Below are 15,972 nucleotides of genomic sequence, written 5' to 3'. Positions count from 1 at the left end.
CCAGGATTCTGCTGGGGCTGAGGAGGCTGGGGAGGAACTGGGGGAATGGTGACAAGGTCACGGCGACAACTCCCAGTGTCCTTGGGGTGATCCTTTACTCCCCCCCCCAGCTGTCCCTCCCCGCCTACAGGCAGGATCTGGCAGGATTCAGCAGGATACAGTGGTGGCACTTCCCCATCACGGGACACAGCTGAGACATGGTCACAGGTCACCCACAAGGCCCCCGTGGTCCCACCAGGCACTGTCAGAGACACCCCAGGTTTCCCGTCACCCTCAGACCCATGGGGCAACCACAGCCCCCCAGCACCTGAAGGACACCCTGGGAACCCCAGGGGCCTCCCAGCAGCACCATGGAATGGGCTGGGGACTCCTTGGGGTGGGGACCCCCAGGCATGGGGCACAACTGCCCCACGTGGGCTGGGGACCCCCGGGTGGAGACCCCCAGGCCAGGCTTGTGACCCCGTGGGGTGCCAGGGGGTGTTTGGGGGTACCAGGGACAGCTATCACAGATTGTCGAGTGTGAAGAAGTTGGGGGAGTGGTGGGGGACTGTTTGGGGGTGCTGGGAAGGTACCAGGGACTGTTTGGGAGTGCCCATCACCCGTGGCTGGGTACAAAGAGGCCATGGGCGCAGGATGGAGGGGACAGTCTGGGGGTGCCGTGGGGGTTTGCACATATTGGGGGGTATCAGGGGAACTGTTTGGGGGGAGCTTAGAGGGGGTCCGAGAGAGATTTGGGGGTGTCTCGGGAGGGGTTGGGGAGTCCTGGGGGGCTCTATCGCAGCTCATCAGGTGCGAAGAGCCCCCGGGCACGGCGCAGCACTGAGTCCCGTGCCGGGTCGTAGGGGTGGTCCTTGGAGGGGATCTCGAGCACTGCGGGCAGCGCCCGGGCATGGGCTGCGACTGCCGGCCGGATCTGCTCCGCGAGGGCCTGCGAGATCAGGATCATCCCCACGTCCTCCCGCGCCAGGAAACCCCTAGGAACAGGGAAAAAAGGGAGAGTGAGGGGGGCACAGAGAGCGCACCACGGGCGCCCCAGCGAGGTGGGACAAGTTCCTCGGGACCCCCCTTGGGCCGCCTGATCCCCCTAAACACTCCTGGGACTCTGACCTGAGACTCCTGGGAGCCCTCTCCTTCCCCTCCAGGAATTCTGTGACCCCCTAGGCCTCAAAATATACCTGGATCCTCCTCAGAGACCCCTCTAGGGACTCACAAACTAACACACGGACCCCTCAGACACCCCCCAAACCTTGTTGATCCCCCTGACACTTCTGAGACACTCCCAGAGCCCTCCTCAGACCGCCTCGTGCCCCCCCGGCCCCGTTCCCCCTGCACACCGGAAGGTCTCCTCGATCTCGGCCAGGCTTGTTTCCTTCTCCACCACCAGGAAGTTGGGCCGCCGGTGCTTGTCCAGCTCCCCGATGCCGCCCAGCAGAAACCCGGTCACCGTGTCCTCGTCGCCCATCACCGCGATCAGCTTCCCGCGGCCCGCCATGCCCGGGGCCCGCTGAGAACGGAATCCGCCGGGATCAGGACGCTCCGAAAGCCGCTGCGGGGACCCGGCGGGATCCGGATGCGCCGCCGGGAGCGGCTGTCGGGGTCGGGATCGATCGGGAACGACCGGGACCCGCCGCCACTTCCGGCTTCCGCCGCCGCCGCCCCGCCCCCACGCCGCCCCGCCCCCGCCGTGGCCACGCCCCCCTCGCGGTCCCGCCGGCCCCGCCCCGCGGCCTGGCCGCGCGCATGCGCAGCGCGCCGTGTCCTTGCGGGGACGCGGGGCGCTCCCCTGCACACCGCCCCCTACCGGACGGCGCGGGCCCCGCAGGGCAGCCCGGACCGCGCTGCCGGGACCCCCCGAGCCTCCCCGCCCCCCAGGATACCGCTGCTCTGCCATGGAACCCCCCTAGGGCCCCCTCAGGACTCGGTCATTCTGCCCCAGACCTTCCCAGGCCACCTCCACTGTTCTATTCCAGACCCCACCATCTCACACCAGGACCTCATGATCCCACTCTGGAGCCCCCAGAACCCCACCCCCCCACCCCCCCAGTACCACGATGTCCTGCTCTGGAGCCCCCCGGGCCCCATCATCCTGCCCCGGACCCCCAGGACCGCCCCCAAACCCTTCTGTGCTGTTCTGGACACCGCAGAACTCTGATGTCCTGCTCAGGACACCCCTAGATCTGGTGTCCTTCCCCAGAGTCCCCTAGGACCCTGGCACCCTCCCAGCCCCACTCCGTGTTGTGTCCCATGTCATCACTCGGACCACTCTTCCTCTCCCAGTGCTTTATTGACAGGCCTGGGACCCCCTGAGATCCCTGGGGGGTCTCAGGCCGCAGTGACACGGAAGGGGCTCCCCGGGACATCGCGGTCACCCCAGCGCAGCAGCAGCACGTACTCCCCACGCTCCCGCACGCTGTAGGTCACCGTGTACACGCGGTTCCCCTCGTGCTTCACGTGCACCTCCTCGCACGGGGCCTTGGGGCCGTGCACCCCCACCAGCAGCATGTTTGTGCCTAGCGGGGGACAGGGGCAGGGTGAGCTTGAGACCCCAGGGTCACCCCAAGCTTCCCCCCCTGCATCCCAGACCCTTCACCGCACTCCCCCTCTTACCCACCCCATCCCCTCCCAGGATGCCCAGGCCCCACTTTAACCCACCCCATCCCTTCTCAAGATCCCCCAGAATTCGCTGAACACCCCATAGACCCACCACCTCCCATCCAAGCCCTCACAGCACTCCCCTAGGAGCCCCTGGACTGCGCTGCTGAGCCCCCATATGCCCTCCCCCCTCCCAGCCACCCCAACCCCCCGGGACCCCCAGCGTCCCTCACCGGCCTTGCTGCAGTCCACGGTGAAGTGGTTCTTGTGGCCCAGGCGGGCAGTTGCCAGCCCTGGCCCCCGGGCCACCACCTGACTGGCGTCCGATGGGGCCTTGGTGACCCCCCCAAAGGCGGGGGGGCCCCGTGACCCCCCCCTCACCACCGGCTCTACCAGCACTGTTGAGGTCTCGTGCAGACTGTGTCCCCCCGACAGCCGTGGGCCTGGGGAGTACAGGGGGGACACCGTCAGCCCCCACCGTGGTGACACCCCCCATCACACCATGCTGGGGGCACATGAGGACATCTTCCAGGGACAACCCCCCCTCCTCCCGGGACCCCCACCATGTCATCCTGAAACTACAGAAGACATCTCGCTTTATCTTTTAAACTCCTTGCAAGGACCTTCGGCAAATTCTCTCCCATCAGGAGACTCGATTTATGGCACAATAAAGTGTCAGGGCTCCTACACCACGTCACCCCCAGGACCCACTGTGACCCCCCTGGGAACTCCCCCCTTCATGTCACCCTGGGGGTCCTCCAGGGTGGCCCTCCTGCAGCCTTCCATCATGCCCATCATTGACCCCTTGTCACTCCACACTGGGGACCTGAATATTCTCCTCCCCCCATCTCCCTTATCCATGCTCCCCATCCCCATGTCTACCCCCACCCCATTTGTACCAGTGACCTTGGCCTTGAGGGGGCTGCCCATGATGCAGTGGGGACCCCGGTATCCCCACGTCCCCCACAAGTCCCGTGTCCCCCCTAGTTCCCATGTTCCTGCCTGTCCCCATGTCCCTCCCCAAACCTGTGTCCCTTCCCATCCCCATGTCCCCCCTCATTCATACCAGTGACCTTGGCCTTGAAGGGGCTCCCCACAATGTGGTGGGGACCCCCATACTTGATGGAGATGAGGTAGTTGCCAGGGGCCATTGGGGTGTAGGTGACACGGTGGCCCTCAGGGACCTCAGTACAGTCCAGCTCCACTTTGGAGGGTCCATCGATGGTGACGGCCAGTGCTCCTGCCCCTGCGTTGGCTGTCTGCACCAGGAACTCTGAGGGCACCCCTGGAACACAGACATGGGGATGGCATCATGGGGGGACACCAGGACACCGTTGTGGTCACCACCCATCGCTACGTTCCCATCATGGCAACTCCCATGGCCACATCCCCTCTGCCACCACCCTGGCCACATCTCCATCATGGCCCTGTCCCCATCACCATTTCATGGCCATGTCTGTCCTGCCACCACCATGGCTGTGTCTCCGTCCCCACCCCCCTCCCACAGCCGTATCCCTGTCCCTGTATCCACAGCAGTGTCACCTGTGCGGCCACCCTCGAGGCCTGGCCCAAAGGCAGTGACGAGCCCAGGGTCCCCGGCCTGGCTCTGCTCGCCCACACGGATGTTGAAGGGGCTCCCAGGCACATGACGCCCGTTGAAGCGCAGGTCAATGGAGTGGACTCCGTTCTCACGTGGCAGGAACCCCAGTGCATACCGGTCTGGGGAACACAGACATGTCACCATGTCCTCATGTCCCCATGCCCCTGTGTTCCCATGTCCCCACACCGCCATGTCCCCACACCACCATGTCCCCACACCCCTGTTCTTGCACAGCAGGAACCCCAGCACATACCAGTCAGGGGGATACAGACACGTCTCCATATCCCTGTGTCCTGTGTCCCCATGTCCCGTGTCCCCACACCCCATGCAAGAACCCCAGCGGGTACTAGTCTGGGGGATGCCATCATGGCACTCTGTCCCCATCCCCCATGTCCCCATATTCTCAAGCCCCAAGTCCCCACATCCCCTGTCCCCATGTCCTGTGTCCTGCACCCACAGCCCCACATTTGCAGACCCGGTCTCCTGGTGTCCCCATGGTATCCCTGCAGTGTCCCCTCACCGCTGTCCAGCTCAGACACGTAGCACTCCTCCACCACCCCTGCAGGCGTGTGCACTTTGGCGTCGATGACGCCACGCGCCCCATTCAGCTGCACCGCAAAGGACGCTGGCTGGTTCACTGCCACTGTCTCCTGCAGGGACACCATGGTGGCATCAGGGACATGGGGGGACAGGGGGACATCATGAATGAGGCCAGCTGGTTTGCCCCAGAGAATGGGGGGACATGAGGGAGTGGGAGGGCAGTGGGGCAGGGGGAGCACCATGGGGCCCAAGGGTGACACATGGACGCAAGGTGGCCCAGGATTAACGCAAGGGACACAGGGGTGGCACGAGGGAGGGGACCAATGGTGACATGTGGGAGAGAGAGGTGGCTCCAGGGGATCCCAAGGGTGGCAAAGGGGCCACACAGTGGTCCCAAGGGTGACACAGGGGTACAATGTGACACGGGGGACAGGAGGTTGGCACCAGAGAGGGTCCCAAGGCTGGCATGGAGGGGCATAAAGGTGGTCTAGGGGGTGACATGAGGGAGAGAGAGGCAGCCCCAAGAATAACATGAGGGAGGGAGAGGTGGCCCCAGAGGGTCCAAGGGTGCCACAGGAGACCCAAAGGTGGCACACAGTGGGGGGTCCCAAGAGTGCAATAGGGGTCCAGAATGGCCCAAGAGTGACCTGGGGACCCAGGGGGCATATGTGAGCCCAGGGGTGCCCCAGGGTGTCACAGGGGGCGTCCCCAGTACCTGCAGGCTGGTGACGGTGAGGCGTCGGGCATCATCGGAGTGGGAGGCAACAGGGACAACAAAGGGGCTGTCAGGGATGTGCTCCTCATTGAACTTGATGGACACCTCGTAGTCACCTGGGGGACATGGGGATAGTCAGGCGGGGAGCCCCCACATGGGAACACTCACATGAGAACACCCTCACATGGGACCTCCCATGCACAGAGACACCACTCATGGGGACAGCCACACTTGGGGACACCCTTAACTGGGGATACCTTTGCATGTGGGTCCCTCCTCGCATGAGGGTCCTGTGGCCCCCACCACAGGCCAAGCGCCCTGGGGGATGTTAGGGTGGTTGGGACGTTGGGAGTGTTGGGGTGCAGCCCCCTCTCACCTGGCTCCTGCACCAGGTAGGAGACGCCACAGGAGCCGTCTTTGCGGTCCTCAAAGGAGATCTCAGCCTTGCTGGGCCCCTCGACGGCAATGGAGAGTCCCCCGGCACCCGCCTCACGTGTCCAGATGCTGAACTCAGCTGGGGGGGGTCACCGGGGTCACCCTGGCCCTCAACGGCACCCCAGGATGGCGACACCCAGCATAGACCTGCACCCACCTCCCCATGGCACCCACACCCCCTATAGCACCCACATTCCACTCATGGCACCCAGACCACCCATAACACTCCTCCATTGCCCCCACACCCCACTCTACCCAAATCCCCCATCACAGCACCCAGAGACCCTGAATTTCACCAACACCCCACACACACATAGCACCTACACCCCCATTGTCACCCACACCCCACTCTACCCAAATCCCCCATCACAGCACGCAGAGACCCTGAATTTCACCAACACCCCACACACACATAGCACCTACACCCCCATTGCCACCCACACCCCCCAATAGCACCCAGACCCTCATACACCCCCACCCCCCAACAGTACCCACCCCTCATTGCCCCCATATCCCCATCACACCCACATCCCCCCAGTCGCCCCCAGAGCCCCCATCACCCCCCATGCCTGGCAGACCACCCCGTACCTGGTGTGCCGGCCACAGCGCGCTGCAGGCCAGTGCCCCCTGCACGCACCTTGTGGGCACCGCCCTCGCCCAGGGGCCCCACGGTGAACTGGAAGGGGCTCCCGGGCACATGCTGCCCCCGGAACTTGACACTGACAGTGTGGGCGCCTGTCTCCTGGGGCACGAAGCGCACGCTGTACACCCCCGCGCCCCCCGGCACCACCTCAGCCTCACGCCGCTGCCCCGATGGGCTCAGCACCTGCGCCGACAGCTCCTGCGCTGAAGCCTCGCCTGCAGGCACACACCACGTCACTGTGGGCACCCCAACACCCCATCGACACCCCAGTGTCACCCCAACACCGTATCACTATGGCATCCCAGTTCCTGCACCACCACAACCTCAGCTGCAGGCACACACCATGTCACCCTGCAGGCACCTGGACACCCCAACATCACCCCATTGTAACCCCACCACTGCGCCACTGTGGCACCCCAGCACCCCATCACTATATGGCACACTGTCATCCTGTCACCAGGGCACCTTGTCACCACATCACTCCATCATCCTGTAACCCTGGTACCCCAGCACCAGGGCACCCTGGCCCCTCAGCACCCCATTTCTTTATTACCATGTCACTATGGTACCCCAGCACCTGTCACTGGGGCAGCCTGTCATGCTGTCACAGTGGCACCCTGTCACTCCAGCAAGCCATCACCCTGGAACCACAGCACCCCTGCATCCTATCACCCCAGCATCCTATCACTCTGATACCAGGGCACTGGGGCACCCCATTGCCCCATCACCTTCTCACCATCATCCCAAGGACTCCCAGGCACACTAGCACCGTCGTCACCCTGCTACCCCATCACTCTGTCACCCTGTCAGCCCACCACCAGGACACCCTGTCACTGTCATCCCACCACCCTGCCCCCAGTGTGCCCTGACACCCCAACACCCACCAGAGCCCACGTGCAACCCCGCTGGGTGCACCCCGCCCTGCGAGCATGCACAGGACGTGCACTTGCCAGCATGCACACGCATGCATTCACACACACGTGTGCACACACCCTTGTGAGACTGCACACTCATGCCAAGGGCACCCACAGCCCTCTGGGCAGGCGTGCACTCCCCATGAGCCCACACACCCCGTGAGCAGGTGTGCACCTGTTTGTGCAAAGAGCCAGCATTGCCCCCCACCTCCGCACACATCCCCGTGTGAAGGGCACAGCAGCCCCAACGCGTGTGCCAGGGAGTCTGTCCCAGGTGTGTCCTGGGCACACGCAGGTGCGCCCTTGTGTGAGCACACGCAGCCCTATCCAAGAGCACTCCCACGGCAAGTGTGCCCAGCTCTCATGCAAGCCCACTTCCCTGCACACCCAGCCCTTGTGCCAGCACAGGGCCCTGCCCACACACCCCCAGGCCTCGTGCACAGCCAGCCCTTGTGCAAGCACAGCTCTGTGCAAACACACATTGGTGCTCCCATGCACCCAGTCCTTTTTCAAACACACTTCCCTGCACTCACGCTCCCCTCATGCCCACCCAGCCCTCGTGCAAGCCCAGTGCCCTGCACACCCAGCCCTCATGCACACTTGCCCCTCATGCACGCCCCGCTCCTGTGCAATCCCACTTTGCTGCACACCCCCATGCACAGTAGGACCCCCCGGTGCAGGACGCACCCTCGTGTGCGCGTGCAGGGGCTGTGAAGGCGCCAATGCCCTCGCGGGTCCCAAAGGCCCCGAAGGCACCGAAGGGCTCCGGGGGGGCGCGGGGGAAGGCGCCGCCCACACGGGTCGATTCCTCCACGTGCACCTCGCGCGTGGTCTCGCCGCCACGCGTCTTGCTGATCTCAGTACGCTCCGTGCGCGTGTACGTGTGGCTGCTGCGCGTGAACGTGCGCGTCAGCCGCTCCTGCGCCGACACCATCTGGAACCAGTTCCCTGGGGAACACCCAGTGGGGACACAGAGGGACAGCGGGGACACATGGGGACACATGGGGACAACAGGATGTGGGCACAGGTGGGGGAACAGAAGGGTGCACAGAGGGGTGATGGGGACACAGGAGGACATGGATGGACATGGGGATGAATGGACACAGAGATGGACATAGTGATGGGAGGAGACGTGGATGGGTGGAGACATGGAGGGATGGAGACAAGGATGGGCACAGGGATGATGGAATCATGATGGGTGGAGACATGGGTGGTCACAAGGTTGGAAGTAGAGGATGGTGCAAGGAGGGGTGGACACAGGGATGGATGTAGGGATAGTTGCAGGAATGGATGAAGCCAAGGGTGGATGAAGCCAGGGATGGACACACGGACAGACATATGAATGGACACATGGACAGAGGTGTGGATGGAGACATCGGTGGGTGGTGGCATGCACAGAGGGATGCATGGACGCAAGCGCAGACACACAGAGGGACACAGACATGGACACAGATGCATGGAGGGGAGAGAAGAAAGAAGGAAGGAGAAATCAGAGCTGGAGTGGCTAAGATGCATCTCCATCCCCATGGCCCACAAAGCAGGAGGAGGAAGAGGATTAGAATGCAGGAAGGTGAAGAAGAGGAGGATGATGGAGGATGATGGAGAATGAAAGATGAAGGAGAAGGAATAGGAAGAAGAGGAAAAGAGGAGGAGAAGGACCAGGAGCAGGAGGAGCAGGAGGAGGAGGAGGAAGAAGGCCAACCCTACCTGGGATCTTGAGGTTGAGGTCGCAGGTGCTGCCAACAGTGGCGATGGAGGGTGCCTGCCGCCGGCGCGTAATGCTCTCCTTTATCCGCCCCTCGCCCGTCACCTTCACGGTGAAGGGGCTCCCTGTGGGAGATGGTTACCTCAGGGACCTGTCACCCCCTGGGGGTCCTAGCACCTCTCCCCACCACAACCCTCTGCCCCACCATGTTTCCCCCAGTCCCACCTGGGACATGTTTGTCAGCAAACTTGATGTTGATGATGTAGTTGCCAGGCTCAGTGGGGCAGTAGGTGACCTTGCAGGTGCCATCCTCCATGTCCTCACAGTTAATGTCCACCTTGCTGGGGCCCTCAATGGACAGGCCCAGTCCGCCGTAACCTGGGTGGCCATGGGGATATGTTCAGAGGTGTCCCATGGAGGCTGTCCCTGTCCTGTCCATGGTCACACCAAGGCCACCAGCCCAAAGTGGCCATGGTCACCACCCAATCGCAGTCATCACCCCCATCCTGGCCATGGCCACGCCATGGTCACCACAGCATCCCCCTCTCAGTGGCACCATGGCCACAGCTACCACTCTGGCCTGGCCATGGTCATACCATGGCCATAATCATGGCCATCACCCCATCCTGTGTTGGCCACAGCCATGGTATGGCCTTAACCACCTCTCACATGGGCATTGGCCATGCCACCACCATGGTCACCATCCCATTCACATGAAGGTCACACCATAGCGACCATCTCATCCTGTGCTGGCCACAGCTGTGGCATGGCCATGGCCCTCAAATCATCCTGGCTATGGCCACACCACCACCACAGCCACCAACCCCAGCCACAGTGACCGTCCTGCCTTGGCCATGACCACAGCCACCATCCCTTCCTGGCAACATACAGCCTTGGCCACCAATGCATGTGGCCATAGCAAACCACAGCCATAACCATGGCCTCCACCTCATCCTTGGGTGACCACAACCAACACATGGTCATGGCCATCATCCCATCCTGCCCTTAGCCATGGCTACCACCTCCCCCACAGTTATCCCCCACCGTGGCCTCACCAGCGCTGCGTGTGTCCACGATGAACTCGGCCACCTCGAAAGTGTGGCCCTCCAGCAGCCCCTGGCCCCACACCTTGACCCGGCCGGCATCACCAATCTCTGACTGTCCCACCAGGATCTTGAAGGGGCTGTTGGTGACGTGCTGCCCACTCTTCCGCACGCTCACCACATGCTCGCCCACCTCCTTGGGTGTGAATGAGATGCCTGGGGGGGAACACAGTGGTCACACACCACCACCAGCCTTGGCCACCACCCATGCACCATCCCCATCCCCTACCCATTGCCACCAGCCCCTGGCCACCTCCATCAGCTGCTGGTCACCATCTAAGTCCCCTGACCATGGCCACCAACCCCCTACTGACCCAATGCCACAAGGCCCATCCCTGTGACCCCGTAGCCCCACTGATCCCTGTCCCAGCAAGTCCCCAAGTCCCACATCCTCCTCTCATGTGCCCATGTCCCAGTTTTCCTGTGCCCACATCTGCATGTGCCCGTGTCCCCCCAGCGTCCCCGTGTCCCTACACACCAATGTGGCGGTTTGGCAGCCGCTTGAGCAGGCACGGCTCCTCGTTGCCCGAGGGTGCACGGATGGTAGCTGCCAACAGGCTCAGGTCTGTCTCTGCGATCTTCAGTGACACGTCAGTCGAGGTGCCCACATTGAGCTGGGACGTGCGCATGGAGTCATCCCCTGCAGAGATGCCATCAGCAGGGACATCAACCCAAGGTGGAGGACGGGATGGAATAGGGTCCCAATGGTGATGGAATGATATACCCAAAGCCCCACAAGGTCCCAATGGCTTATGGAGAGGGTCCCCAGAACGAGGGGTCACCCAAAGATGTGTGAATAGGGCCCTCAAGGCCAAGGATAGGGTCCTCACAAGGTCTACAGGGCCTTGTGATGGGGTCCTCAAAGCTCCATGATGTCCCCATGGTCATGGGCTGGGGTCTCCAAGGCTTCAGTTTCCCCAAGGCCATGGGAGGGGGAATCCTGGTGGCCAGGGATGGACAAGAGACACCACAATTGTCCCAATGGCCATGGGGCAAGTGTGCCCACTACCCCACAGGTGCCCCCACAGCCACACAGATGCCCTCATGGCCATGACTCCATAGGTGTCTCTATGGCTACCCAGGTGCCCCCATGGCCATGTGGAAGCCCCAAGAACCCCCAGAACTCCCCCAGATCCCACTGCGCCCCCCAGCCTGTCTCACCGGTGATCTTGGCAGTGAAGGGGCTGCCTGGGATGTGTTTGTCATCAAAGCGCACAATGATGCTGTAGTCACCAGGGGCTGTGGGCAGGTAGGACACGGTGCATGTCCCGTCCTTGTTGTCCTGGCAGGTGATCTCTGCCTTGGAGGGACCTTCGACCGCTAGCGACAGCCCACCTGGAGGCACAGGGGGTGTCAGAAGGCACCGGACAAGAGGCATCGGGGGCACCAGGGGTCTCCAACATCTCCTTGTGGCACTGGGGGGTCCTCACAACCTCTCAGCCCCCCCTTGGCCATCACTCACCCTCGCCAGCATCCTTGGTGACAATGGTGAATGTGCATGGCTTGTTGACCATCCCATGGCTCAGCCCAGGCCCATAGGCACTGACGTGGCGTGGGTTGATGGCGTCCACATAGAACTGGAGGGGACTCCCTGGGGACACAGGGGACAACGGTCAGGGACCCATGAGGACACCCCAACCCAAGGGTGACCAACCATGGACCCCACAGAGACACCCCACAGGGACATTCCACACCATGGTGGGTGCCTGACCCATGGGAGCCCAACCAGGGCATAGTGGTATCAACCTTCCTCAGCCACCTCCCAGTGGCTCCCACTGCCCCCCAGTGGTTCCCAGTGCCCCCCAGTGGCTCACCGGGGATGTGGTTGCCATCATAGCGAATGTCCATCTCGTGCAGCCCCTTCTCGGAGGGGGCATAGTGCACTGTCACCGTCCCGTCCTTGTTGTCGGTGATGTTGGGCCGCGCCGTCTTCCCCGAGGGCATCCGCACCTCACCTGGGGATACCGTGTCAGTGGGGGCACCAAGAGGGGGGCTGGTACCTCAGGGGGTGGTCCCTGTCCCCACAACCCTGCACTGTACCTGTGATCTCACCCTTCTGCACGGTGAAGGGGATGACGAGGTTAAAGGGCCGAAGGTTCTCAGAGGTGGCTGGGGGCTCCTCTGTGGCCTAATCATGGGGCAGAGAGGGAGGGTGAGAACTCTGTGGTGGGATCTCAGCCCCAGGGTGGCCATAGAGGGGACATGAGAACCCCCACGGTGGGCTCCCAGCCCTGTGATGATCCTCATGACCTCCAAACCCCATGGTGTCTGCCATGACCCCAACCCCCCACACGACAACCCTGGCCAACATGGTGGGTCATCCAGCCCCACAGTGCCTACCATGGTCTCCCAACTCTCTCAGCTCCATGATGGCCACCATCATCCTGATACTGCTCCACCATGGTCCCCCAGTCCCTTAACTCCTGTCATGGTCACCCAACTGTGCAGTGCCCATTGTGCTCTTGCAACTCCATGCTAACTGACTCAACTCTCTGTCCCTTGGTGTCCACCATGGCCCCAGTGCTCTGTCTGTTGGTGCCTACCTTGATGTTCCAACCCCACCACGGTTGTCCTACTCCATGGTGTCACCCTCATCTTCAAGATCTGTTCCATGGTGCCCATTGTGCCCTTTTAACTCTTTGCCCCTCAGATCCACCACCGTTGCCCAACCCCATGGCCCCACCTGTCTGCCCCACAGCACCCACCATGATCTTCCAACCCCACAGTGCCCATCATGATCCCAGCTCTCTGCCCCATGGCACCCACCATGGTCTCTCGATTCCATGCTGCCCACACCATGGTCTCCCAAACTCTGACCCATGATGCTCATCACAACCCCCCAGACCTACAGTGACCCCCCCAGTGCTCCACCCACCATGACATGGAAGGGGCTGTTAGGGACGTGCTCCCCGCCAAAGCGGATGGTGATGACGTATTTGCCGGGCTCAGGAGCAGTGTAGAAGATGTCGAAAGTGCCATCGTGGTTTTCCACCACATCCACGTCCAGCTCAGCGCCATCAGGTGTTGACACCTTGCAGGTGACCTTGCCCTGTCCCGCCGCCTTTGCATCCACCGTGATCACCGTCTCCTCCCCGATCTGGATCGTGGGGCCCAGGCAGGCACCTGTGGGGGAGGGTGGGGTCAGGGCCATGGGGGGACTCCAAACCTATCCCCCAGCTGCCTCCTCCCAGCCCCCCAACTGCCCCCTGGCACCACTTACCCAGTCCATGGCCCCCAATGGATACTGCAAGAGAGACCAGGGAGAGCGGTGAGAAGGGGTTGGGGGGCTGGTTGGGGGGCCGGGGGTGCCGAGGGGGCCGGGGGGCTCCGGGGGGGCCGGCACATCCTGTCCTGGGGGCACCCACTCATCCCCACTGCTCCATGGGGCAGGTTTGGGGGTGGTGGGAGGGATGCTGAGGGGCAGCAGTGGGGCAGGTGGGTGTGCTGGGGGACAGCCATAGGGTGGTGGGGGGTGAGGCAGGGGTGTCTGGGGTGGGTGCTGTGGGACAGCCAGGGGACACTGTGGGTCAGCATGTGGATGTTGTGGGGCAGGAGGGGATGCCATGGGGCAGCAGGGACACTGTGGGGCAGGGAGGGGTGCGGTGGGGCAGCAAGAGGACATCATGGGGCAGTGAGGGGATGCTGTGGGTCAGCAAGGGGATGCCATGGGCCAGCAAGGGGATGACATAGGTCAGCATAAGGACACTGTGGGGCAGCCCCACCTGTGACGAGGCACTTGCTGGCATCGCCAGCGGGCACGGCGAGGACGCGGAAGGGCGATGCAGGGATCTCGTCGCCCCCGTACTTGACGGTGCTGGTGTAGCGCCCCGGCACATCGGGCACGTAGGACACTGTGTAGGTGCCATCCCCATTGTCCCGGATTGATGCCTTCTTGGGCTGCCCCTCGGGGTCCTGCAGGCAACCCCCATCAGTTCTCTATGCTGGGGGCACCCTGTGGGGCTCAGCACCCCCATGACTCTCCCTGCACTGACCAGGATCTGGACTGTGAGCACCCCTTCACCCACCTTCAATGTGTCCCCCCACGACCCCCATGCTCCCCCATGTTTCCCCCTCACACACTGACCAGAATCTGCACTGTGAGCAGTCCCTCGCCAGCATCGCGGGCATCAATGGTGAATTCGACAGGGAGGCTGGCAGGGATCCCTCCTGCACTCAGCCCGGGGCCACTCGCCCGCACCTTGCTGGCATCGTGGGTGGGCAGCGCCGTCACCTTGAAGGGGCTGGGGGAAGCAGGGAGTCAGGAGGGTGCCGGGATCTCCAGGCTGTGTGGGGATCCTGTGTCCCCTCATCTGCCCAGCCTAGGTGGGGTCTCACCTGCGTGGCACCTCCTGCCCTCCGTACTTGACAGACACGGTGTAGGGCCCGTCGGTGGCCGGGGTGTAAGTGACCTTGTGGGTGCCGTCACCATTGTCTCGGACCTCCACTGGCTCCGGCAGCCCTGTGGGGCAGTGGGACATGTGGGGTGGGGACATGTGAGGCAAGGGGACATGTGGGACAGGAGGACATGGGGGGTATAGAGCAGCACAGAGGGCACGACCTCCCTGGGCAGGGAACTCCATGGAGAAGACACCCCGTGGATCTGTGTATCCATGGGGAGGGCACCCCATAGAACTGGGCACCCTATGAAGAAGAACATCCATGGGGCTGGACGTCCTATGGGATAGGACACCCTAAGGAGCAGGACATCCATAGGTAGGACACTCTATGTAACAGGGGACACCATGAGGCAGGACACCCTATGGAACATGGCATCCATGGTGCTGGACAGCCCATGAGGCAGGACATCCCAAAGGGCAGAACTCTCTATAGACCATGGGATCCAAGGAGCAGGACACCCTACGGAGCAGGACATTCATGAGGGAGGACACCCCACAGCTCAGGACACCCCGTAAGACACGAGTCCCCCCTGCCCCCTGTGTCCCCACGTACCAGTGGGCCCCAGCAGCGTCACCTCAAGGGCTGCACGTCCTGCGGCACTGACATCCACGGTGAAGCTCTGGGGCAGCCGTGCACGGACACTGGGGCCCAGCCCTGGCCCTGAGCACGTCACCTTGGAGGGGTCCACAGCATCCCGCACTCGCACCCGGAATGGGCTTCCTGTATGGAGAAGGGGGTCAGTACATGGGGGAGGCAGCATGGGGCAGGGTAGGGTGGGGATGGGGGCAGTGTGACCACTGCCAATGTTAGCAGGGGGCCACTGTGGGGATAGGGTCAGCATGAGGACAAGATAAACATGGCCATGAGGACAATGTGTGCACAGGGATAGCATGGCCATAGAGTTGGTGTGCCCATCACGTGCGTGGGCACAGTGCGGGGCCAGTGTGCTCATGAGGTCAATGTGGTCATGGGGTCAATACATTCATAGGGTCAACATGGCTATGGGTTCAAAATGGGCATGGGGACATGGCCAGAAGGTCAACATGACCATGGGGTCAGTGTGGGCCCAATGACTGCATGGCCAAGGGGCCAGCATGGGGAAGGGCTCAACATGGGCATGAGCACAGTGTGGGATCACCATGGTCATGGGGTCAACATGTCCATACAGTCAGCATGGGAACAAGGACAGCATGGCCATGGAAACAGTTCGGGCAAAGGCTCCAGATGAGGTCAGTGTGGCCATGTGTCAGTGTGGCCATGGGGTCACTGTGGCCGTGGGGGTATGAAAGCCATGGCCATGGGGACAGCACAGGCAGGGGACAGCTTG

At 62.7% G+C, this 15,972-nt stretch overlaps 2 protein-coding genes across 5 annotated transcripts in view; both read right to left on the bottom strand.

The window, feature by feature from the left end:
• Window positions 1-85: 85 nt before the first annotated feature.
• Window positions 86-1,668, bottom strand: ATP6V1F (ATPase H+ transporting V1 subunit F). The gene is made up of 2 exons (XM_032106492.1): window positions 1,335-1,668; window positions 86-974 (listed from the first exon to the last, which is right to left on the bottom strand). The coding sequence occupies exons 1-2, from the start codon at window positions 1,490-1,492 to the stop codon at window positions 773-775; spliced, it is 360 nt and encodes a 119-aa protein (XP_031962383.1). The 5' UTR covers window positions 1,493-1,668; the 3' UTR covers window positions 86-772.
• A 597-nt stretch (window positions 1,669-2,265) lies between these two features.
• Window positions 2,266-15,972, bottom strand: part of FLNC (filamin C) — a 30,502-nt gene continuing 16,795 nt past the window's right edge. The window contains exons 25-47 of one of the 4 annotated variants that reach the window (XM_032106578.1): window positions 15,198-15,365; window positions 14,583-14,706; window positions 14,332-14,488; window positions 13,970-14,159; window positions 13,468-13,491; window positions 13,123-13,370; window positions 12,288-12,375; window positions 12,062-12,202; window positions 11,710-11,838; window positions 11,409-11,582; window positions 10,726-10,887; window positions 10,200-10,403; window positions 9,370-9,522; window positions 9,147-9,269; window positions 8,127-8,387; window positions 6,471-6,740; window positions 5,824-5,961; window positions 5,448-5,563; window positions 4,713-4,842; window positions 4,135-4,311; window positions 3,659-3,877; window positions 2,826-3,035; window positions 2,266-2,510 (exon numbers count right to left, since the gene is read on the bottom strand). In XM_032106578.1, coding sequence (XP_031962469.1) covers window positions 2,323-2,510; window positions 2,826-3,035; window positions 3,659-3,877; window positions 4,135-4,311; window positions 4,713-4,842; window positions 5,448-5,563; window positions 5,824-5,961; window positions 6,471-6,740; window positions 8,127-8,387; window positions 9,147-9,269; window positions 9,370-9,522; window positions 10,200-10,403; window positions 10,726-10,887; window positions 11,409-11,582; window positions 11,710-11,838; window positions 12,062-12,202; window positions 12,288-12,375; window positions 13,123-13,370; window positions 13,468-13,491; window positions 13,970-14,159; window positions 14,332-14,488; window positions 14,583-14,706; window positions 15,198-15,365 — 3,794 coding nt within the window. In that variant the 3' untranslated portion in view covers window positions 2,266-2,322. The remainder of the gene's footprint in view (window positions 2,511-2,825; window positions 3,036-3,658; window positions 3,878-4,134; window positions 4,312-4,712; window positions 4,843-5,447; window positions 5,564-5,823; window positions 5,962-6,470; window positions 6,741-8,126; window positions 8,388-9,146; window positions 9,270-9,369; window positions 9,523-10,199; window positions 10,404-10,725; window positions 10,888-11,408; window positions 11,583-11,709; window positions 11,839-12,061; window positions 12,203-12,287; window positions 12,376-13,122; window positions 13,371-13,467; window positions 13,492-13,969; window positions 14,160-14,331; window positions 14,489-14,582; window positions 14,707-15,197; window positions 15,366-15,972) is intronic. The other 3 variants (XM_032106580.1, XM_032106579.1, XM_032106582.1) reach the window with 3 other exon arrangements.

Source organism: Corvus moneduloides, chromosome 4 (assembly GCF_009650955.1).
Source record: "Corvus moneduloides isolate bCorMon1 chromosome 4, bCorMon1.pri, whole genome shotgun sequence".
Taxonomy (NCBI): domain Eukaryota; kingdom Metazoa; phylum Chordata; class Aves; order Passeriformes; family Corvidae; genus Corvus; species Corvus moneduloides.
Note: the sequence above shows the minus strand (reverse complement) of the source record. Positions and strands in the feature narration are given on the sequence as shown.